This window comes from Harpia harpyja, chromosome 22 (genome assembly GCF_026419915.1).
Source record: "Harpia harpyja isolate bHarHar1 chromosome 22, bHarHar1 primary haplotype, whole genome shotgun sequence".
Classification (NCBI taxonomy): Eukaryota; Metazoa; Chordata; class Aves; order Accipitriformes; family Accipitridae; genus Harpia; species Harpia harpyja.
In genome coordinates this window covers 1,416,355-1,440,367 of record NC_068961.1, presented here as the reverse complement: position 1 = coordinate 1,440,367, position 24,013 = coordinate 1,416,355, and the positions used below count along the sequence as shown (strand labels likewise).

The window sequence follows — 24,013 nt, the reverse complement described above, 5'->3', positions numbered from 1 at the left end:
AGCCCCCCGGGACTGCCAGTCCCTGCCCCAGGGATGCCCGAATCCAAACGTCTGCTCTTACGCTTTTATGTACTGAGGCGCTACCAGTGAGAAACTATTAGTGAATTCAAGTCAGACGGTCTTGCTGGATAAATTGGGTGAGAGAGAGGCTTAGATTCACCAAAACCGAGGGGGATCTATCTCCAAAGTGCCAGGGACAGCAAAGATAGAGATTGAATCTATTTCATTCTAGGAGGGGATTTTCATTTGCTTCCATCACCTCTAAAGAATATATCCCAATAGCCCAACTGGTGGATAATATTTTTCATGTGTTTTGTTCTTTTCCTGCAAGAAAAATGAGCAATTTGCTTGATTTGGATTGAAATCTTTGGGGTTGGTTTTGTTTATTTTCTAGCCTCAGAAATAATAAAAGTAAGTACAGCTTGAAAGAGAGAAAAAGCTACTTAACCTTTGCTCTATGAGGAAAAGGTTTTAGGTAGGGTGTCTGGCTGACTGAAAAAATGACTGGGAGCTGTGAGCAGAGCTGTCCCCCCCTCCAGCGGTCAGTGAACAAAGAGAGTTAAGCTGGTACTCCCAGGGCCGGCGGAGTGCTTCGCCTTTTCTGTGGGATGAATTGATAGACTTAACTCCAAGGAAGTCGGGATATGCTCACACCTTGCGCTCGCCAAGGTCTGATTAGCGGAGGAGCAGAAATACATTTGTCACCTGTTCTGAACCCGTGAATATGAACGGAGTTATTTTGGAAAGGGATGTCTATAGTTCTCATCGAGAGACTTGGCGAGGCAGAGGTGCTGCCTGCCAGCTTACAGGAAAAATTAGATATAAACAGTTGGAAGGGACAAAGATTTTGTCAGCCTCAGCCCTCGTGCTTGTCAGGAGGGTGCAGAAGTGGAGTCATCTGCAGGGGTGACACATCTTCGGGGAGGACTGGGGAGAGCAAAGCAGCTGCTGGGAGCTTCGCTCCACGCAGAAGTTCACACCACCAACAGTTCCTGTTTTGGGACAATTATTTAATCGAGACAAAGCCAAGATGATTCCTGTTCCCCAAAATAAGTTAATAAAAAGTGCAGTTTCAATGACAATGAGACAACCCTATATTTGTCATAGTCATAACATCTTTTTCGGGTCTGCGTGAACCTTCAGGATTCAGAGTCAGCGTGCTTCCATGAAACAAAAAGCTGCTTTAACTGCTACCACCGTATTTTTCAGACCACAGAAAGAAAAGCTCTAGGGATTTCAAAAGCCCCAGACTCGGCAGAGACTCCACAGTTTAATTTGTGAAGTGAGACAACTGACAGATTAGAAACTCAATTTTACTTCACAGGCGCTAAAGCCATGAATCTAGTCCTGTGTCTCTTGAATCGGTGATGATTAACGAGTTTCAAGCCCTTTAAAAATTCAAAGGGCAGTAGTTCAGAAAGGAAAGGCTTCACCTGGCATAGAAAAGAAACAAGACCTTGTTGCACGGTGACATGACCCAGGTATTGTCCAGGTGTGCTACCCGAGCACTCAGGTAGGGCTGGAATAAGGGTTACTGTGTTGAATGGGGATGTAAGAATTCGAAATATTTCTCTTCCCAGCAACAGTTCACTGCTGTCATTTTAAAGAAGAGTGGACTCCTCGAGGCATCCTAGAGAGCACTTTTGCATCAAATGCCTGTGTGCATGAAAGTGAGTATCCCTTGGAGCAGTGAGCTGAGCAATGTATCAAGGAACGACAAATAATTGTTTGATATGCAGAGAAATAACTCTGGGGAATTTTTATCCAAAGCCAGCAGGCTTCAGGCTGGAACTCCAGGGCAAGGCAGTCTCCATTTTGACAGATAAAGTGCATGTGTTAAGCAAGAAAAAGTGGCTTCAGGAGCATCAAGTCCTGGACCTGTGGCTCTCAAGAACATGAGTCTGAGGGGAATTGAGTGTATCCTGATTTAGGGACACAAGCACTCTCTTTTCTCTCTTCTAGCACCCCTAATCTGCTATTTTGCAGCTGGTTTGTCCCATTTTGCTAAGCTAGTAAAGCAAAATTTATTTCCTTCTTAGTCATCTTGAAATGCATTCATGTCAGTGGAGAGGTAAGAGGACATTCTCTGCATATGCTCCAAAGCTGTATATTACATTTACTAGATTAAGATGTCTGTGGTTTCCAGTTAAGAGAAAAAAATAAAATGGCGAGAAATGGGCAGGGCAGCTGTGGACCTTTGCACACGACTGCAGAATGAACTGAGTCCTGGGACATGGCTGATCCCACCTAGCAACTGCTGTAGAGCCAAAACAACTTTGCAAGGATTTGTTGCGTCAGACATCTTTCAATAAATCAGAATTTTCTTGCTTAAATAAGTTGTCTTCTTTTGTTGGGGTGTTGGTTGTTTAGTTCCACAGTTTTCATAAGCAGCCCTGTATCCAGCAGAAACAACATCTTGTAAAGCAATTTGCTGGCATTGCCATCTCTCTTTCAGAGATGCATCTCATGGAGAGGGAATTACTGCCCTCCCAAGTCTCTCCAGCCCTGCGGTGTACCCACTGGATGCTGGCAGATAGATACCCCTTGGACTTCTGACCATACAAGGATCTCCACATGCTCACTTCCAGTAAAGGGTTCTTGTTGTGTAGGCACAGGCAAGGGCACCCAGATCATTACATGTGTCTCTTGCTGAGGAGACAGGAGAAACAAACTGATGCAAATTGGTAAAAAAAAAACAAACAAAAAAAACCCCACTAAAGATGGTGACCATCTTAATTTACATCTTTTCCTACTTTGTGAAATCTCCGGCTCCTTTTCACTAACTCTCAAGTGAGTAGAAAAAGAATTGCAAGAGTCCAACTCTACCTTAAAACATCAGCAAAAGGCAAGATTTGCACAGTATTTGCATTTTAGTCTTATCTTTACTATAGGTCTATTTGAAGGGATTATTCTGTACACTACCCATCTGTAGGTAGGATTGCAAACAAATAGAGTTCAGTCCAAAATTCCACAGTATCGGAAAATCCACAAAATTAGTGCTATCAATTAAAAAATTAATGACAATCAAAAAAACCCATTTATAAACCATTTATTTTTGAGCAAATATCCTATGCAATTGTGGCTTGACTACCATTAAACTGCTAACAAAATAATAGCAAAGAATCTAGTAAAATATATTCCTGACAATCTTTCAAGTCCTGCATTACATTTGGAATGGTTTCAAATACAGAAGCAGATCCAAACCTCACCTATATGAGCTTATTCAGTTTGCATCTTGTACAACTTTTACAGTTTATAACTGGATAAATGTTGATGCATAAAGCTGTAATTTGCCAGTGTTGATCACAATTTATATGAAAATAAATAAGCAAACATACTGAGATGGTACAAGCTGAGCATACAGAATTCATCCTAATTACACTTGATCAGAGGTATTCAAGTAAACGGAGTCACACTATGAAATTTCCAGAAGAAAAGCAATCTAGAAGCAACACTCTCACCACCTTCTAAGAGCAATTTTCTCCTGGTATTAACATTACTCCTATAAACCCATGGGCTAAAGTTACAAAATAAGATGCTTAAGGGTAAATGATAAAACTAGTATGTAAAAAAATGGTTCTTCATCATCTGAAATATAATAAGCTGGATCTTCAGCTTTCAGATGTGTCACCCAAGCAGGGATTCTTCACACTTTAATCTTCAGAAGTTAAGCTCTAGGATCGTTCTCTGTTCCTTGCCTGTTCAATGCAAATTCAGCTTAACCAAGATACTGATTTTAGAAGGATCCTCCTTTCCCACCCAAGATGCCTGCTTTTATTCAGCCTATGAAGACCAGTGTCTATTTTTCTTCCCCAGCAGGAGGGAAAGAATATAGAAGGCCATCTTAAACCAGCCAGTGAATTTTTACGTGGCTCAAATTATGTGTGATGAATCGGGTCAGATAAGTGAAGATTTTTAGGTGCCTCTATCACAAGGGGAGTTCCAGACCGAATTGCATTTGTCACTTTGTCCCATTAGGGCACAATTTAGTATCCCACAAAACCAAGAGAACTGCTCTTGCTGTGTTTGGTCAGCACAAGAAAATCAAACCATCATACTGGATACCTATAGCGAGCAGTCACGTTGTCCAGCCGAGGATTTGAATTGTAATTTACACCAAATATGAGCACCCAGGCAGCATTTGACCCATCCTCTTTAACTTCCCCTATGTGAAAGGAAGGCTTGCACCGCACACACCAGCACGCTAGTAAACATCAAAATAAGTTTGTGTATTTGAAGGCTGCCCGTCTCTCCACTTACGAGATGAGGACTCCGTATATCTCCTTGCTGGCGTTAACGATGTTGTCACGGTTTTCACACACCAAGCCCACTCTTGCAGGAGTCTCCACAGCTAAGTGAAAAAGAAAAGAAATTCCAAAAGCGCTGAAGCACGTGGCCTGCCCCTCCAACGCAGGGGGTAGGAGGTAGCCCCTCGGGAGGTGGTGGGTGCGCTGCTGCTCCCGGGTGATGCAGATCCACCACGGTTCAGAGCCGGAGAGGAGGCAGGGTGGCAAGCAGAAGAGCCTGAGCTTCAGCATCCTCGCTCCCGCATGTATCAGGCAGCCGATATTCCCACGGGAGCGCCCGGGACAGCACAGAGTGGTTATAACTGCACTTTGGTTTGTGGCAGCAGGATGTGTTTCTGGGAGGGGAAGAAAAACACCCAGTGTTAAAGTTTAGCTGGAGGAAATATTTGTTCTTATGACCTCGGTGGAATAAGAACCACATGTCATGGTTGTCTGAGAGACACGCACAGTGAGCCAGCAGCTCAGCAACCGAGCAGGGGGCAGAAATTATCCATTATCTCTTTACTTTGGAATGGACTTTAATTTCAGTATTTTCATTGTTTGTTTTATGACCACAGCTTAGAGGTGTTATTGATACCACTCCCGTGGAAAATGCTATGAATGAGGTAGCACCTCTCCAAGAAAAAAAATTATCTCACTCTTAAGACGATCTCTTTTCTTGGGTGGGGAAGGGGGATGTTTTTCTGATGCATGCTGAGACATGCTTAGGAAATATCACCTGATTTTCAGGGTAGAAAGGGGAAGCACTCAACGCCTGCAACTGATAGCCTGTTAGCCTGTGTCCTTGAAAAATAATATGTTACAAGGAGAAAATGTGTAGTTCTGAAGTGTGGCTCCCTTATGTCTCAAAGCATCAGGAATAAGTGATTTTAATGGATGATTAAAAACTTTCCCCCCACTATGATTGCACTGTAGGGAGCTGCCATCAGCAGTGACCTACTTGCTGCCACAGCAGAAACGCGTGTTTCAGATGCTGGCCTAAAAGCAGATGATTGTTGGTTGGTGCTCATCTATCCGCAGTGTGATATACTTAGAAAATAAGTAACATCTGCCAGAGGGCCTCGCTTGCTCTACAAGTAGGTTCAGTTGGGTTCCCTTTCCTTATCCGTACATTGGTGTGGGTACAGCCCTCACAGATGACAGGCACATGAGTGCTGCTTACAGAGAAAGTGTAGCTATCCTCAGTACCCTTAATATACACGTGAAGTGCTGTTAGTGCTGGGCTGGGATATGTGTTTGTTTTTTTTTTCTTTGTAAGGGGCTGTCAACCATGAGCCCTCCAAAACTGTGTCAGAGAATCAAGAGATCTATTTTAAAATGCTATGCTCATTTTCTACACTTTCTAGGGGGCTCTCGAGTCATATTTCCAAGCTTTACCATGCAACCATGCAGAATCGTTCCTTTCCAAATGACCTGTTTGCTGGGGGTGGTGGCAGCAAGGACTAGGCGAGTCGGTCAGTCCTGTGTTTCTTGGACCCAGGGCTTTACCAGAGACCAACAGCTATCATAAATTAACATTGCGGGCATTGGCAACACTACTGATGAGAAAAGAGTCTTTCCTCAACGAACCTTGCTGTGTTATTAAAGGCACCATTTTGAACATGAGAGGCTTAGACGTGGAGAAGGAAATGTTTCAGCTCGTCCGGGAGGAGGAGTCCGGTTATTTTTTGATGCTGCTTGTGTCCAAAGCACCGCCTGATGCACAGGCGGCACAACTGCATCAAGGACAGCGGCCCTGCAGAAGGAGCCAGGGAAGAGGTTACACACGCGGTTTTATCACCCCAAAACCGTAAAGCTGAAACAGCAGCTGTGCATCACCGCTCCCCCCACCTCCTGCCGCCGGGGGTGCGTGGCCCTCAGAACGCTCAGCAGTGAAAAGCCAGACCTGCACCCACCGAAGGACATCAGCCCGCCTGCAGTTCAATTCAAGCCTAATCGCGCTCTGTCATTACACGGCTGCAATTAGCATTAGCAGCATCAGTCTTTCCCTTTTAAACTTCTCTTAAATAGCTTCTCTTCACACGAGTGTGAAGCAATTTGTGTTGTCTGATGTTGTCCCATGCTGAGAAGTACAAGCCCTGCTGAAGAATCTGTGGCGCTTTTTTAAAAATCTAAGTATAAAGGCATTATACGCTTATTTGGGTCCCTCATCCCTTCCAGGAAGAGGCAGATCCCGTGTGACGGTTTAACTGCGGCACCTGCCAACATTCAGCCCCCCCGGCACATCGTCTGCGCCGCGATGTGCCGCACGGAGGGTCGCGGGGGGGGTTGGGGGGGGGAGACAAGAAGGGGAGGGGGGGTCAGCAAGCACGGACGTGGGGGCTGGATGCTGGGAGTGGGGAGGAGATAAGAAGAGCCAGCGTGGAAAGCAAGAGGGAGGTAAGTGAGCCGGGAGGGGACAGTTAGGTGCCACCCGCGGCGCCTGCCTGCTGGGCGAGTAAGATAGCGGTCACCAGAGAGCTGCAACGTTAGTGGTGGTGGGCTGCAGCAAAAAATGCAGTGAGGTGGCAGCTTTAATCAGATTTCGAGGCTTCCCTCGTGCAGGAGACTACACTTCCAGGAGCTCCAGAACGCCGCTGCACTGTCGGAAGGGCTGCGCAGGGGGCTGCAGCCTTCTGCTGGGCGTCAGCAGACGAGTTAGTCACCCTGTGCTTGGGTACAGAGCAAGGCAAGCCGATACAGGGCAAGTCAAATGGGCCATTGCACGCGTGTTTGGCCATCCTGATCCCACAGATAAATGCCCTGCCTGTAAACATCTCATTATAAAAGCTTCCATTCAAAAAAATAAACCCCAAAACCCAAGCCTAAAGACTTACCAAACGCAAGCGTTGTCACTACACTGAAAAATATTTAGCAAGCGCAAGCACGCTCTTCAAAAACACAGTGCATTTTTGGACCATTAGCTCATTCTCCTGCCCACGGGTAGGACCCTCCCTGCAACACAAGCAGGGTATGAGTAGACCGGCAGCATGGTGAAGTGCTGGGGCGAGGGGCTGCTGCCCCCCACATCTGCGGCTTGGGGGGAGAAGAGCCGTGCGTGGGAGCAGGGCGGGAGAGCAGCAGCTCAGCTCTGCCAGTGCCGAGGGGACACGGGGCTGGGGGGGGCTCTCGATCCCCGCGGCACATTTCCAAACCTCTGGGTGAAACCAGAGGGGTCACGTCTGCACCACTCTCCCGGCGTGCAACCCTTCAGTCAGCCAAAGAAGTTAGACGTCTGCTGTCCAGCAGGCATGACCCTACTCGGAGAAGGGCATGTTGGAGAACATCAGAAAAACAGTATTCAGCAGCAAAAGGCCCTTCAGGCATTTATCCTTTCTGATTTCGATTGCTGAATTTCACGTAGCAAAGTTCCTTACCGCCCGAGCTGTCGGCTCTCGGGCCAGCTCCACAGGGTGTGCCTGAAATATTTTTCTATCTCAAATAAACAGGACACACGTGGTGCCACGGGAGTCAGGAGTCTAACACAGCAGGGATTGGAGCTCAGAAAGATCACCGCTCTGTGCACCATAGATTAGGCTGGGAAACCAAGTATCAGTTGCTCATGCATAACATGCGCAGCGCAGTTGTTTTCATGCTATTATTTTCATGTTACTATTTCAGGCAGGGCCTGATTCATCACTTTGTTATTCCGGTTTTACCTTGGTGTAAATCTTGTCATGACAACAATCACATCAACATGTAACTGGCATAATAGAGTCGTGGACCACACCATCAGCAACTTGTGCAAAATAATGAAAAATCCAGATTATTTAGTAATGTGTATAGTTTACTGACTGAATAAGAACATCTAAAGAAGAACATAAGTACTCCAATGAGTAGACACTAGAGACCTTATTCTAGTTTTCCTCAAGAATGGTAAGTAAAATTTGTCTCCATAATTCATTAATTTATCCATAATCAATAAAGTATAATGACCTGGAACTATTTCATTTACAGGTACAAAATAAGCACTTCCTAAAGGTTAAGCTTACAGTTTGATACTGCTGGATTATTCAGCACATAATGTTGGCCTTTAAAAAAATGCCTAGTGTATAAATGTATGTACATATATATATTCATTATATCATTCCTGTGCAATTTTCCTTAATCCCCACAAAAAACCTAATATAGAGTCTTTCATGTTAAAGATACTTTTGCACCTACATAAGAACTTGGCCCAACCATAAAAGTAAAGGGCAGAGAACTAGATCATTCTTTCACTATACTTTTTTTTTCAGTATCACATGCATTAAAAATTTTCTGGTTGCAATTTTACATTTATGCTGAGACCAGTATTTGGCACGCACCTGACCATCAGCATACTGTATAACCAAAGATTCCAGTCCTCGCGCTCACTGCCTAGCCTCAACTCCTATCAGAGGTGATTTGCTGCCTGCATTTGTCAGCTCGCTCCAGATAACGCTCCTTGGTCTACTCCCATCTCAGACACAAGGGAACTGAGAGACTCCCACTGACTTCAGTGCTTTAGGTAATCCGAAAAAGCTACCACTAATTTCTAAGGAGCATTTTGCTGTTTTTTTCACCCTAAACTCTATTTTGCGTTATATTGCAAGCTCCATGTGATTGCTCCCTGATGCAGTAGATTCACAACCTGAGGTCAAAAGATGGGTTATTGTTGTTACCATTATCACTGTTAGTGTGCCACTATATTCTGACACTAGAAAACATAGTGTCCCTATGCTGGCGAGTGGAGGTAATCTTAGTTATTCTCAGTTCTATAGTGCTAGTAGCATGGAATAGCATAGCCTTTTACAGTAGTTTGGGTGTTTTTTCCCTAACAAATCCTGAGTGAACGAATAAAACAAGTGCTAAGTAGTACCTTCTTTCTGCAGGAACAGTCGGCCCACAGGACTGCCGGGTGGCACCAGCTCCATCGGCCTCTTGCTTTCATCGTTCTTCACCCAAATGTCCGCTCCAAAGTCAATCAGCAGTGTCACCAGCTCTGCACTGCGATTCCTGGCGGCTGCGTGCAGAGGGGAGTCCAGGCCCTTGCCGCTGTTCACATTTGCTCCTGAACACCAAGAGATGACAAAGAATAAAACGACAAAGAATAACGACTATACAGTAGCCTATTTCCATTTCCTGCACCAGCTGCTATTTCTCTGAATAATCCATAGATGCCATAGCATCCACCCAGAGGCGGATTTCCTTACCCTGGGGCTTGGTATGACAATTTGCACATGCACTGGTGGAGGAGGAGTGGGGCTGTGACTGAGAAAATGATCCCAGAGTAATGGTGCATGAGGAAGTCCTTCATCCAGCCCATGGATACCTTCAAGCAGGTCAAAGATGTAGTTCCACCTACGGCCCACCTTTGGTCCCCATCCCAGTGCCCCATTCCCTTAAAATACATGCAGGGTTTCAACCTGCTCTGCACCAGAGGCTTAAGCTGGTGGGATTTCCAAATGCCAAAGTATCTGTTGGGGAAAAAATGTGAGGATGGAAAAGTTCTAGAGGCCCTTGGTAGAGGAGGATATAAGCAAGCACCCCTGATGAGTGTTCCCCCATCTGCTATCCTGGGCTAATGGCTCATAAAACACCTTAAGAAGGGTGAGCTGCAGAACTAATTCAAAACTATTTATAATGTTTTTATAGTACACATTCTCATATATAGAAGGCAGCAAAAACCAAAATAGCAGAAAACAGAAAGTAATAGCCAAACATTTAATATTTAGATTAATTTGTGTTTGACTTCTTCCAAAAAAAGATCACTGTGCTAAAAGATGATCACCCACCTAAAAGATGATCTATGTGATGTTTGCTTGTTTTTTCCAAAGCGGCTTTGTTGGTCCATTGTTTTTGTACTAGCTACGTGGCTACTTTAGGTTATATGGCCCCTTGGGTTAGAAGAGTTGCACTACTGTAGATAACAAGAAATGGCCTTGGATAATTATCCAAGCGCTTAGACTTATAGCTAGGTTTGTTTGATGCAATGTATGTAGTGCTGAATGTTTTTCTGTGTTGGAAATGTTTCAAGCTTTTTATGAACTCAGTCGGAATTAAAACATGTTTGCAGAAATACTATGTAAAAATAATTGAATCAATTGTTTTGGGTAAAGAGGGAGGAAAAGAAAAAAAGGAAATTTTTTCCTGCCCACTTCAAATAACTGCAGCATCTCACACAGAGACACTGGAAAGGATGGTGTTTGTTCCAGGCACCACCAGCCATGTGAAATCCAGAATCACCCATCATTTTTTTGGGAGCTGTAAAGCCAAGTTCCTGGGTCAAGAAGACCCTGGTTACCCTGCTACCCCCTTTAACCCAGGGCTGCCATTAAGAGTGAAACATCTCCAGGTCCCAGAGCAGGAGCTCCTCTAAATTTTTGATGCAAAGAGAATCCAAAGATAGATGTTGCAGGAAACAAAAGCACACCATCCTTTATTTTTCTTTTTACCTGACTCAAGAAGCTTCTTGGCACAGTTCACTTGCTGGTTCTCACAAGCTACATAAAGCGGAGTACCCAGATGCTTGATGTTGTGATCTATATTTACCCCACGGGATGCGAGGAATTCGACACATTGCACATGACCTTAAAAGGGATAAAGGAAGAGTCAACTCACAGAGATGAGGAATTTTTTTCAGCAAATTCTCTATTGCATGAGTGTAATTTGGCAAAGATTCAATGATTTGTCAAGAGATAGTAGTGTAATACTTTCATCCACTCCAGTGTTTCCAACCTGGAAAACGGGAGCTGCAAAGCCACGGTTAGCAAAACAGGCAAAAGCCCTCGCATTTTATCTGACTCATTTCAGATGTCTACCGAAGACGAGTCAAATCACGTTGTGTTTCTCTCCACTGCTTTTGAAGATAGCCGGATGACTCCCTCAGATGTCCACATGGTAGGGGGCTGACTCGGACAACGCGTCCCCTTCCAGATGTTGCCACATGAACTCAGAGGTCCTGAGAGCCGAGCTGAGCTGCCCTCGGTGAGCACCAGGGGTGGGAGGAACTGCACCACTTGTGATGACACCGACTAGGAAGGTATTTCACATCACCCAAATCAAGAAAATGATCTTCTTTAACTCTCTCTTCCACTTCAACACGCTGCTAGTAACACGGAAAGGAGTGCTGATGCCTGTGGGGTTACCTCTCTTAGCAGCTTCATGGATGGGGGATGCCAAGTCACAGGGCGGGTGTAGGCTGGCTCCGTGCTGCAGCAATAAATTCAAGCAAGCCACACTGCCACTGACACAAGCACTGAACAACGGAGTGTGCCAGTCAACAGTAGCTCCGTTCACCTGGCGGAAAAATAACAGAATCAGGCTTTTTTTTTTTGCCTTCTCAGTATTTCAAAATTGATGAAAATTATCCAGTTTCTCAACAGAAAACAGGGTCCTCAATACTTTTTATTTAATTCCTTGCAAAAACTGCCTACTGCTTCTGAAGATTACAACTTTTCATTAAAAAGATCATTAAAAAAATCTTTTTAAAAATTGTCAACAAGTCTCTCCTCCTGCAAAAGAATGTTTAACCAGTGTTGCTCCAGGGTCTCTCGGGAGTTAGTTACCAAGTTAAATGTGTGCCCATTTCTCAGTTATCTCAGCTGAAACACACCTGCTCGTAGCCCTCTCCTGAAACAGTCCATTTTTAGCTGAAAGTGTGCAGCCTTCGCCTTTTTTTAAAATTTTAAACTGAAAGGTAACATCTGTATAATGAGTTAATTTTCTTATTCACTCTAATTTCGACATTAGCTTGAAAAGTAGAGGCCATGAGACACACCCACTTCACCATTTTACTTGCACGTTGTTTCCATTCTCTTCCCATTTTATCATCGGTTGATCCTAATAGTCCTACACCTCTATTTAAGACTCTGCATATTGACACCAATGAGATTAGAGTGTGCAGAAAATAAAACACGCCGTTAACTGTTGCAGGATTATAAACCCTTTGTAAGAGGAACTTCCTCTTATTCTTTCAGTAAATTATGAGAACACTGCACCTTCATCTAAAGAATAATAACCGTTGTTTAGATCTGTGCTTTTTGGATTGCTTTATTAAGTGCATTTTATAACATATGTACCTTAAGCAGAGCTAAGTACAGAGTGTATATCAGTGGTATGCTGGCATAAAATGTCCATCCTGTACTCACCTGAGCACCATGTTTTAGTAGGACACTGGCACAAGCAGCATGACCCCCTAGGCAGGCTTCATGAAGAGGAGACACCTGGTCTGCTGTAACAAGATTAACATCGCTCCCCTGATGAAATAATGGAAAATATCATTACAACCAACTACCAAAACCCCTATACAAACAAAAAAGCCCCACCCTTTCCAGCTTCAAATATTTATGTAATCAGACCTTCCTCCACTGCCTGGAGTTACTCATCTCAATAGGTAGGCAGAGAAAGAGGCTGTGATGCTTTGGCTGGAGTGGATACTGGCACAGCACACCAGACGTCACGCCTTCTACACACTGCTAGTCGAGGCAGAAAGCTGTAGGCAGTGGACTGTCCAATGGGACAATACAGACATCCCTTTAGGAACTCAGCATGATTTTATTTCTACTACACCATGAATAGCAAAATCTGAAATAAAAAAAAAAAAGATGACAAATTGCTACTAGAGTTCTTGGCAGGGTCATGACTGCCGCCTTTTCACATCACTGCTCAAGCCTTCTGACCTCCTGCCTGCTGAGTCTGTGGTTGGTTGACTGGTTCGAATCCTGAAACGCTTTTGAGGTGTTTTCTGCTCTTTGCAGCGAGGCACACTCTGAAGGAAAGCCAGCCCCTGCATTAGAAACCGTTGGTTTGATTCTACAGGATCTATTTTTTCTAGCAATCTTGGTGCTCCAGAAGGTTAAGCTGGAAGAGTCTCCAATATCCCTTCCCACTCCATCAACTCCTCCACAGGCTAAATCCGAGAATTTTGAAGAAACGGAGCAGTGAGGTTCAGAAATTGGCTCTCCATCTTCTGCAGCAGGAACAGGGGCCCCAGCTACCCACAGATGTGGGGGGGGCTGAATTGATGCCTCAACCAGAGCCTTGCCTGGGTCCTGAGCTGCCCCCCACCCACGGCACCAAACGCTGCTTGCAGGCGCAGGAGCTACAGAAGGAATCCCCCAGCCGCCCGGAGATCCCAGCAACCGGGGTCTCGTTACCTGCACCAGAATTAAAGTATGACCCAGGATATTTTGACACATCACCAGCTTAGTGCACAGAGCTTGCGCTAGGCAAGGAACCACTTGTAGAAAAAAAAACATCTGTTACACACAGATTTCACCGCATTCTAGTCAACATGACTTTCTCACCCTGAAGGTTTCACAGTAAAGCACAGACTGCATTTAACCACTGAAAAAACCCAGCAGAGATCATATCAACCCAGCGGAGGGGTACCTGTTTGATGAGTTTCTTCAGAGTAAGCAGACGCCCATGGATAGAGGCATCGTGTAAAGGAGACCAGTCTGAAACAATGTCTGTATAAAGAGAAAGACAGGAAAAAGGCTAACAACTCCGTGGACTGTTTCATCAGCATACTTTACTTCAACTGCGTGACCCCAGCAAACCTCTCTTCTTCTACTTTATTACTTGAGCTGCCAAGCTTTCCTTGCAGCAGCTGCCAGGAGAGAGTGAGACAAGAGGACGGCTTCTCTCTGGGTGTGTTTTTAACTCGTACCGTGTTGGTGCTGAGCAGCTGCGCTCCCCTTCAGAAGACACGAGAGGGATTTGCAGAACATCACCTTGCTGTGATGGAGCTTGTGCCTCACTTTAAATTGCTTCCAGTGCCTTTGAAGCTTATCACACTTTACCAATTAGCTCAAAAGGACTGTGTTTTGAAGAGGGTATGGCTGCTCAGTCATTTACCCCTGCTCAGAGCTGGGCTAGAGTCAACAATACCTAACAAGAGAAGGTACCAAAGTACAAGGAGATAAATTGTGTTACCTGTTGATTTTGCCTTTCAGTTTTTAGTGTTTGGTGTTAGCCCATGCAGCGGTGCGTTTTAAGTAATAGCTGTATTCTCTGAGTTGTTGAAACCACAAAGTGAGGTACAGCACTTATATACCATCTGCAATATTACAGGTTTTATGGCTCAGAGCCAGCTGACAACAATAATCCCTCTGGGAGACATTTACCTCCTTCAGCACTCATTGCCTCAAAACCCAGTGTCTGGTCTACATCAATGGCCCAGGTTGCCTCTGGGAAGGAAGAGATGCATTTCCAGAGGGCGTTTCACCCAGCTTCTTTTGGAAACACATTTTGCTGCTCTGGAGATATCTCACTCTCCTTCCACTAACTACAGAGAAAACCCCAATGACCAACTTGGACGAGTTGCTGCGGTTTTCAGGACTATACTAGATCACATGTGTGGAACAGGATGCTTAACAGTAAGAAGTCCGCCTTCACACCTAATAAACAACACCTAATAAACCACCATAATTCTTTAAAATAATTTTTACAGATTAGCTGATGATGCCAGTGCTTATACAAGATCCGCAGATCTTGTCTCAGGTCTGACTGTGCATGGGAGAGCTGAACCCCTCCTGGCCAATGTCCTGCCCCTTCTGGCTGTGCCACGGTGTGCTGGCGTGGGGCGATAACCGACTGCGTCAGCCGTCGCCCAGCCTGTTGGGCTGTCGCTCTCTCACCTTCGAGTGTGCTCAGTAAAGGGCATCAAATTTAAACAAGATCTAGTATAGCGAGACTTACAATGGTTTTGTGACTGAAAAATTCTGCACTAAGTAAATCGTGACCTGAAGATGGTGGTATCTGAAATGTGTTATCACACACAGAAGATCTTTGCCTTCATACCTATATTAGGTAGGGGGGAGACTTTTTGCCAGCCTAGTGCCTGCAAAAGGTCTGCTATAGATTTATAGTTATTCTCTCAAGACTCTTTTATAACTGTGCAATCCATTTGTCTAGAGTTGTTCGTATAGGTAAAAGGATATTTCTGCTACTACAGTACACAATTTTTGAGCCACTTGATGTCCATCACAATGCTTATCTGCATAGCACGCTTTTGCAAATATGTACACATTGCATGTTATCGACTCTGAAAAATGGCCCATCGATGGACTAAACTAGGGTAAATTTTAGTGTTTCCCTTCTTGGACACAAGCAGCGAGTCAAATTGGTAGTAGTCACACCCACATCACAAGAGGGAACCCAACTGGTCCCCATGATAGTTCTTATTTGAATGAAGCAATTAAAAAAAATCTAGCAGAATAATCAAGACTTCACCTTCTCTTGTGGGAATCCTTCCCTAACAATGCTCCAGCGTGCTCCTGGCTCACAGGACATCCCAGTGACACCCTGGAAATAACCTCAGGGTGGGTTTGAAGCCTGAAGTGGGGGGTGAGCTTGTGGAACAAGGCCCTTAGGAACAGGGGTCTCATCAGGGATGATTGGACGAGCAGCTGATTCATGATTTTCACCATTTCTCCTCATTTCCCTGTCTCTGCTTATGACTGCTACCTAGTTAGGGGAAGGGAGAGGGGGAGGGCTTGTATAAAACACTAGATCATTCATTGGTTTATGCTAGGTTTATATTTACTTGATCTAAGCTATCACTGGGCACCCCTTGGACAAGAAAGGAGGTTTATTTTGTGTCCACCGGAGACTGACCACGACTAGAGACAGGACACAGATCTGGTGGCTGGAGGTTCTGTTACCTGGTCAGTGTATCCTGCTCAAAGGTGCAGTTAAAATGACTAGCAATCGGCTTTGAATTCTGGAGGAGAGATGCCTTGGAGATCAGGCTGGAGGGACCATCAGCCCCGGGGCTGTGCCTCCTCCGAGCATGGGGCACAGACTCTATCCTGCACTCTCCTCGGGGAGAAAGCTTGGCACCTTCTCCTGCTCTTGGCATGTATTTGTTATAGCTGTGGGTTTGGGTCTTTTCCTTCAGATCGTAAGTTTGTTGGCAGGGAACTGGGAAGGTGTTTGGTGATCTATTGACCGTGGCCTACAGACTCGGTGTTTGGTGGACACTTTGAAACCTGCCATCTATTCCACTGCTGCCTGTGACTATGAGGCACTGTCAGAGACTGTGCAGAGCGGGTAGGTAAATCTGCATTGCCAAGTAAAGAAAGCCAGAAGGATAATTCAGCATTCAGCTTTAAGCAGGTGAAGATGTGAAGGCAAGTCAGTCTGCACCATTTGGTCTCAAAGACAGAAATGGTCCCGATCTCTTTTATTTAGCAGTACAGAAATGGCTAACAAGACAAGACTCCATGAGTCAAGTGATCTTTTCCAGTCTTGTATTACTTTCACTATGAAAGCCAAAGGGAAAAAAATGAGAAACTGAGAAGCAACTCAAACATCACAGGCACAAAAAGATTCATCAACCCAGATGTGATTCATATTTGGGAGAAGCCTCAAAATTAGAAGGCCAAAATTAGAACCCCAATACAGCTTTACGGGATGTACCAAGTACATGAAATGAACAGAGGAATGAACTCAGGAAATGTAGGTAATGTACGCCAATTAGTTTTTAAAGAAAATTGTATTCTTTGTTATTAGCATCATTTGAGCTCTGCCTGCCTCCTTCTATGTTCCATGAGCCGTGTCCCACAACAAACACATAGTTCCAGTAAGTTCACAAATATCCTTTGGCTTTAGCAAATGAACAGCCATTTCCAGAAGCTGTGGTTCTGGTCTCATAAGGACAGCTAAACTATGCTTCAACTATTAAAGCACAGTATTACTAATTGACTAAAATAGCTTTGCTTTAAGTGATGTGTGTCAAATGATGCTTATCTGACCAGTGCTGTTATTCTTGCTGATCCTGCCTGTGTTACCATTGGTTGTGTTTCCAGGCTCCATAAAAAGCTTTTGATTTTCCCCTTTAGAAACTAATGCCATTGCCCAATCTGCGTGAGTTGCAAGGGAAGCATGTTTATAGTAATTCTAAAAATTTAGATTGAGAAACAAGTTTTCTGAGCTGCAGCTTGATCTTTTATTGGACACACAAATACAAGCAGGGTTTTATGCAAACTACCAAGTTGTTATATCATCGTGTCAGCATTCTGGTGACAAAGAGGGAGGTGCATGGTCATGTCATCACATCCATGTGCACAATTTATCCATTCAGTGCTTGCTTGAGAAAAGGCAGGTTTCTACCGAGAGCCTAAAAAGAGCCAGACCAGACCATAGTCATCTACAGACTGGCCATTAGCTTGCAATTTTGCCAAGTCTTAACAATGAATTCAAAGACTGACCACATAAGTGTCAAAAATAGATGTCAGTGGAAAATAAAAAGAGGTATGTGCCAACACGTCATAATCCAGCTGGGAATTCTGTACTGAGAGGAACCAAGACTTTCATCCTACATGGAAGTGGAGGCCTATGGTAACTTCACACCAGCCTTGGACACATTGGGAAGAGGGTGCTTAAAGGCCTGTCTGACGACTAATTGCCACGGCTTACTTCCAAATCTGCTGCCGTGAACAGCATGGCCTCAGTCTGCCATCTCTCCTACCCTAGCTCTGTCTGCAGCAAACACCTCCACCCTGAAGCAATGCTGGGGAGGCAACCTCCCTCCAGGGGAAGGCAAATTTCCCTGCTTCCTGCACCCTGGGTATCACCCTTTGCAAACCACAAAGTCTCTATTTTCTGCCTGCTCCAGGCTGGAACTCGTGTTTCTCGCCTGGAGGCAGAGGGAGGCTGAAGCGGATGTTGGGGTCTCACTCCCCCCTTCTGCACAGCACAGGAGGCACGCCGGCAGTAATATAAGTGATCAGTATTTATACCATACACAGGCTTTTCACTGAAGCCTAAGCAAATGCCAGTGCTAACTGGCCATGGACTTTTAAAATCCTGAAATAGTGACTTTTAGGAAAGTCCTCAAAACACTTTGCCCACCAGAGCTGCCCCGTAAGGAGTAAGGCTGGTGTATGTGGGTGGCACAGCTGCATTCACTGTATGTACCACCACAGGAACAAGGATTTCTGATGGCCAAAAATATGTACAACTGCTCTTTCACAGAGGAACGAGACTGTTTATCCAAATTTGAAATTTACCCACACCTTAGTCCACAGGCAAGCTGAGTCAGGCCTCAACAGCTTCAACATCTAGACATCCAAAACCCACTGGCTTTCAGTGGCATCTAGCTCTCCTTTCACTGCTGAAAATCCCAGCCAGCCCAGATGTTACATTAAACCTCTGGTCATATTTGGTTGCACTCCCATCACTTGGGCACGTGAGTGCTGGCAGGGTGGTGTATACAGAGGGAGCCTTATAGCAATAACCACACAAACATGCAAACCCTGACTGCTCCCTGTGGACAACAGAGCGTTCACAGGACCTTTCTAGAAGAGCACTCGTTTTTGTGGTGATGCTGAAAGTATCTTTTTTCAGCCTCTGACCATGTGGAGGGTGTTGCATACTCCGTGCCTGTCCCCAGGCTGGTTTACTTCCACGGTGGTCACACACGGTGCAGCTTGCAAGGGGCTTTGAAATCCTTTCAGTGGAGTTGTGCTCTTGCATACATATTTGCACACACATATGCCTATGGCATTATATATAACAGTATTACAAATGGTATTTTTCATATTCTAAGGCTTTCCCCTAAAGTTCGTGGTACATGTAGCCTGAGCCACATACATACATTCCTGCTGTAAGTTGCCAGCAGAGATTATTGACTCTGCTAAGCAGCAAGCAGACACAAGAGGAATGGACTGAACTCTAATTTTTAAAGGACCAGATAATCTCTGTGCAGCAGTGCAGCATGTGGGCTCCCTCCTTCCAGCCTCCATTTTGCTGGAGCTCACCTCCAGTGTGGACCTGGTTCAATTCATACTGGTAATAACATCACCATCCCGTCCCTCCCACCCCAGCCTTAGGATGTACATACGTGACGTGCATGAGGAGAGGCAGACAACACAGCAGATATATTGATCATCTTTGCGTTGTGGTTTTAGGGTCTTAATTTTCTATTTGGTATGAACGGACGCATCCTGAGCAGCCCAGGAAAGGAGTGAGGACAATGTAAATTCACATTATCTTAATTTACCTCATTCCTTCTGCACGCGCCATAAGCTGAAGGAGTAGCTTCTCAGAAAACAGAGCTGCAGGGAACACACGCAGCTAAAGTGTTATGTGAAGTTAAATTCCTTGTCTTTTGTCACCGTGTCATATTTTCAACGGTTCTGGGGCAGACAACAGACCAATGATCAGAGTGAGGCCATTTGTCTGAATAACTGTTCACAGGTGACCGCAACGGCATTTGTCACAACTGACCACAATGCCCTGGCCATTGCAGAAGAACCTGCTAGGGCTCGTGGCTCAGCCTGGGCAACAACACTTAGGTCTGCTCATCTGAAAGAAAAAAGAAAAGGAAAAGGATAAAGGGAAAAGGAAAAAGCAGAAGAAAAAGAAAACAAGGAAGAAAAAGAAAAAAGAAAAATGAAAAGAAGAAGAAAGGAGAAAGGAAAGGAGGAAAGGAAAGAAGAAGGGAATGAAAAGAAAAAAAAAAAGAGGAACTGAGCCAGTGCTGAGCTTCCAGCTGGCACTAATCTAAGTCAAACACGCCACATTGCAACTTCTTTTTCAGCATGCTGTGGTTCGAGTGCTGCATTTGTTTCTGCTGGTACAAACTGCAGTACAGAATCAGACACTCTTTCCTGTGATACATCAAAAAAACAACCAAAAATTCAGTATCAAATAGGAATAGCTTATTAAAATCCCTTCTGAAGTGCAAGGGCATGGGGACGTTTTGTGGGACTGACTGTGGACCTGCCCTGGAAGCAGGACATCGGGAGCAGCCTGACCCTGCCCTTTGCCACCGCCAGCAGAGGTGAAGGCTCGTGGCGAGGCAGGAGCGCTACTTACCCCTCATCAGCGGGTTTGATAGAGACGTTGCAGATGCCTGGCCTCCAGCTCCTTGCAATTTGCTGGCGCTTGGATTTGTTCCCTCATCATCCATCTCAGCCCTGTCTGTCCAATTTCTGTTTTTTTCACTTCGCGGTTGGTCTCCAGAGTTCAAATTCCATCGTCCCGGCGAGCCCCCAGCAGTGGGAGTGATCTATTAAGCAGACTCTGCACGCACGAGTCAAACAGACCTTGCAGCAGACTGGGACGTGGTGCTGACAGCACTTTGTGCAGAAACTCGAGTACCTGGGTTGGGATTTAACGAAACGGCTCCCTGACTGCCCTGGTAGGCAGCCAGCGATCCGGCGAAGCGAGAGATGTGCCTGATGTCACATCCTCTCCAACACGGCACCCAATCGGGGCGCCCGCCGTCCGTTTTTATCAGGAAGGAAATTCTTCGTTTGCCAAAAAAACAAGACAGAAAGAGCCAGTTCAACTAGTTGAGCAAACTCTGCCTGCAGGGGATTTGCAAAGAAAACCTGCAGAGATACGAGCGCGCACGTGGATCTGCACCGCTCCCAAGCAAGTTGTTTGCAGGCAACTTCGCCGCCTGCCTCTCTGGACGCTGTAGACTGTGCAAAACCACCCCTCTTATCTGCCAAGCCCCGACCGTATGCAAGAAACGGAGGGCTGAACGCCTGCTGCACAGCAGTGATCGCGGCATACCCTACGGATATTGAAAACACATGTCTGGGGAGCTGCGCTTCCCACTGGAGGCCCTGTGTTGTCTGCACGGCATGGAGATCGCAGCACTGCACGGGCTCCTTTCCTTCCCCCCACCGGTTCAATCGATTTCAGAGTCGCGGTCACACCAGGAGTTTCATATCTGAGCAGTGCCCTTTTATTTTTAAGCAATTTCTCGGTCTAAAACAAACAGCGGGAACCTACCAGTGAACAAATGGCAACATTTTTTTCAAGAGGACCTCCACCTCATTTCTCTGGGTCTGTTTGCAGAAATTCTGTTCTCATGGATCATCTCCATTTGCACTTCTTTCCTTCCCAAATTAGTGTAATATATAAGCGCAAAATCCTTTTTCTGTCCCTGAATATTTGCCCGTTTGCGTACCAAGTTGTTATGGGTTTGTGTGGTGGGGTTTTGGCAGCAGGGAGGGTCCGCAGGGCCGGCTCCTGCTGGAAGCTGCTGGAAGCTCCCCCGGCTCGGAGCCGGACCCGCCTCTGGCCCAGGCCGAGCCCGTCAGTGACAGTGGAAACACCTGTGGGAGAGCAGATTTAAGAGGGGAAACCTGCAGGGAGTGGGGGATTGGGATGGGAGAGGAACCCCTCTGTGGGTACTGAGGTCAGGGAGGAAGGAGGGGATGCCCCTGCAGCCTGTGAGGTAGCAGGCTGTCGTCCCCCCCCCCCCCCCCCGCCCATGGAGAGGAGCAGAGACCCCCCAAGATGGCCGGGGCTCCGTGGGAAAGCCCACACTGGAGCAGGCTGGGACTGAAGGACTGTAGCCCACGGGAAGGACCCACGCTGGAGAAGTTGGTGGAGGACCGTCTCCCACGGGAGACACCCCACGGCGGAGCAGGAGCGAGTGCGGAGGAGTCCTCCTCCCCCTGAGGAGGAAGGAGCGGCAGAGACCAGGTATGGCGGACTGACCCCAGCCCCTGTTCCCCGTTGAGGCGGGAAGGAGGGAGGGATGGGGGGAAGGCGTTCTCAGGTCAGGTTTGACTTCCCAGTATCCTTGTTTTGATTTGACTGGTAGTAAATGAAATGGATTTTGTTCCTTCCCCAAGTTGAGCCTGTCTTTTGCCCGTGCCCATAAGTGGGGAGTGATCCCTCCCTGTCCTTGTCTCGACCCACGAGTCTGCCTTTACATTTTCTCCTCATCCCACCATGGCCTGAGTTGGGGGTGGGGAGTGAGCGAGGAGCTGCGTGGTGCTTTGTTACTGGCTGGGCTGAAACCACAGCACAAGTGCAAGTAGGCAGAACTTCCATGCAAAAGTCTACACCATGGAAATAAAAATTAAGTTGGTTTTTTTTCAATTCGTCTGCTAGGGAAGAATTTGCATTTGTGTATTTGGAGATACAAAGTTGCTAATCCTGGGCTAATTCTGATCCTAACTCAGCTGAGCCTAACCAACTTGGTTTCATTTTTATTCCTATCTAAAACACATGCAAGAGATCTGGAATCATATTTAGGGTCTCTTTGTCCATATCTTTAAAAATAATCAGTTATGTTAAAAGATAAAAACAGCTGCATAATGTCATCCACAAACCCTGTCAGTAGGGAATCTGTGAAGGCAACCTGGGCATGCGTTGATGCAAAACTGCTGATGAAACACAGATGAGGACAGGGTCAGCCCCTACCAGGACTGTCCCTGCTGAATGCCTCCTGGCTCCCGGGTTTGGCCCCACGTGCTGGATGCAAGCTGACACTTTGGTCTGACTGGAAATTACATTTGTGTCTTAGCCATTGAAATTTCCGCATTAAAAATGTTGTGGGAAAAAATGTGTAAATGGAGAAAGCGGTATAAATATTGGTTTTGATGATTAACATGTAAAATGAGGAATGGAGGAACAATTTTTCCCCTTTAGTGTTGTGTGAGTTTAGTGGTTAGGTTGCCACATCTTATGTATGATCATATCTTTAGCAGTATTAACAAACATGTCAGCAATTCCACCGCTAAAAGGAATCAGCATATGCATCCAAATATGCACTGATAAGGGTTAAAGTGAAGAAGCATTAGCTAAGAGCTTTAAATTCAACCATAATAAGAAGGAGCCTAGAAGACAGAAATCCCTTAGTCCCTAGTCACCCACAGACAGGGAGTCTGTGGCCATTTGGTCCTTTGAGCAAGAGACCTGCTGACTGATAGGGTCATCGTTTGAATAGTCTGTTATTGTTATAGTTATGACATATTTTGGTCATGTTGTGTTATATAAACCTCTACCTCGAGAGATGAGCTGTAGGCTGGTCTCCCTGGAAGCTGGTAAGGTTGCACAGAGGACCTAATGGGGCTGATGAGCCTGCAGCCCTCCCCATGGGGGTAGACATCCCTGCCTTCCATCACCCTTTCTGAAAGGAGGGCCTCTGAGATCCCCACAGCAGGTTGGTAGCCCACAGGCACACTTTATCCTGGGCTGTTGGTGTCCTGGTCCACGTGTATTTGTATCTCATGGAGTAAATTGACACAGGGGTCACAAAAGGAGTTTCTGGTTTGATCACACATGTCTTCTGCCAGCACCAGAGAGGCAGAGACCAGGGCGAAGCCACAAGAAGCGCAGAATCCAGTTGCCACGTCCATTCCTCAGAACTGGGGCTCCGGTCAGGACTACGGGACCACACTCTGTAATTTCACTCTTCCGGCATGATTTCTCCTTTGAGTCACGGTATACTCCCAAATAACTAGACACCTGTCCCTTGGGCTGGTCCTGAAGTCTTTGCTTAGTCAGAGCATCTTCAGTTCCTGTGATGATTCCCCCATCTTTGTTCCAACCTTGAAATGTCTTATGTTACAAAACCCTACAGTCTGCTAACAAACTGGAGAAAAGTGACCCTTACCTGGGATGTAGCCATCCCATTTTTTGGCACAAGCAGAATTTCTTCAGCTGTTAATAGTCTTAGCAACAATTCTACCCAAAATTAGGCACTCGGCAGACCACAAAACAAGAGTTCTCTATCTTGAAAAAGTGAACATGTTGTGCCCAGATGTTATTTTCGCATCACCTCTCCTTATGACAGCATTGGGGCAGGCATCTGAAGATCTGGAGCAACCCCCTTGCTCAGCTTACCGTTTCTTCTGATGACAAAGTTTGCTAGAGATTTATACTGGCAAAGAGAATTACCTGTTAAAATGTGCCAAGGATGAGCCTTTTTAGTTGCTGTGCCCGAGCCACGTCCAAAAAAATGAAAGGAAGAAAAAAAAAAAAAAAAAGGAACAAAATCCCTAACA

General features: G+C 45.7%; 1 protein-coding gene across 3 annotated transcripts; it reads right to left on the bottom strand.

Moving 5' to 3' along the window:
- Window positions 1-3,034: 3,034 nt before the first annotated feature.
- Window positions 3,035-20,648, bottom strand: ASB9 (ankyrin repeat and SOCS box containing 9). 3 transcript variants are annotated; one of them, XM_052773934.1, is made up of 8 exons: window positions 20,076-20,635; window positions 13,641-13,720; window positions 12,398-12,505; window positions 11,396-11,546; window positions 10,703-10,837; window positions 9,127-9,318; window positions 5,877-6,042; window positions 4,435-4,642 (listed from the first exon to the last, which is right to left on the bottom strand). In XM_052773934.1, exons 1-7 carry the CDS (start codon window positions 20,167-20,169, stop codon window positions 5,918-5,920), a joined length of 885 nt encoding a protein of 294 aa, XP_052629894.1. In that variant the 5' UTR covers window positions 20,170-20,635; the 3' UTR covers window positions 4,435-4,642; window positions 5,877-5,917. The 3 variants fall into 3 exon arrangements, with proteins under 3 accessions (XP_052629893.1, XP_052629894.1, XP_052629895.1); XM_052773933.1 differs by lacking the exon at window positions 5,877-6,042 and having other exon boundaries at window positions 3,035-4,642; window positions 20,076-20,648; XM_052773935.1 differs by lacking the exon at window positions 4,435-4,642 and having other exon boundaries at window positions 5,877-7,543; window positions 20,076-20,645.
- Window positions 20,649-24,013: the final 3,365 nt, after the last annotated feature.

What these genes read in the sequence shown, in the direction of transcription:
- ASB9 (XM_052773933.1), bottom strand. Translation starts at nt 20,169, where the DNA reads ATGGATGATGAGGGAACAAATCCAAGCGCCAGCAAATTGCAAGGAGCT. An exon ending in TACTAAAACATGGTGCTCAG is followed by an intron (nt 11,547 to 12,397) that starts GTGAGTACAGGA and finishes TTTTTCCGCCAG; the next exon opens with GTGAACGGAGCTACTGTTGA. An exon ending in CAAGAAGCTTCTTGAGTCAG is followed by an intron (nt 9,319 to 10,702) that starts GTAAAAAGAAAA and finishes CTTGGTGTTCAG; the next exon opens with GAGCAAATGTGAACAGCGGC.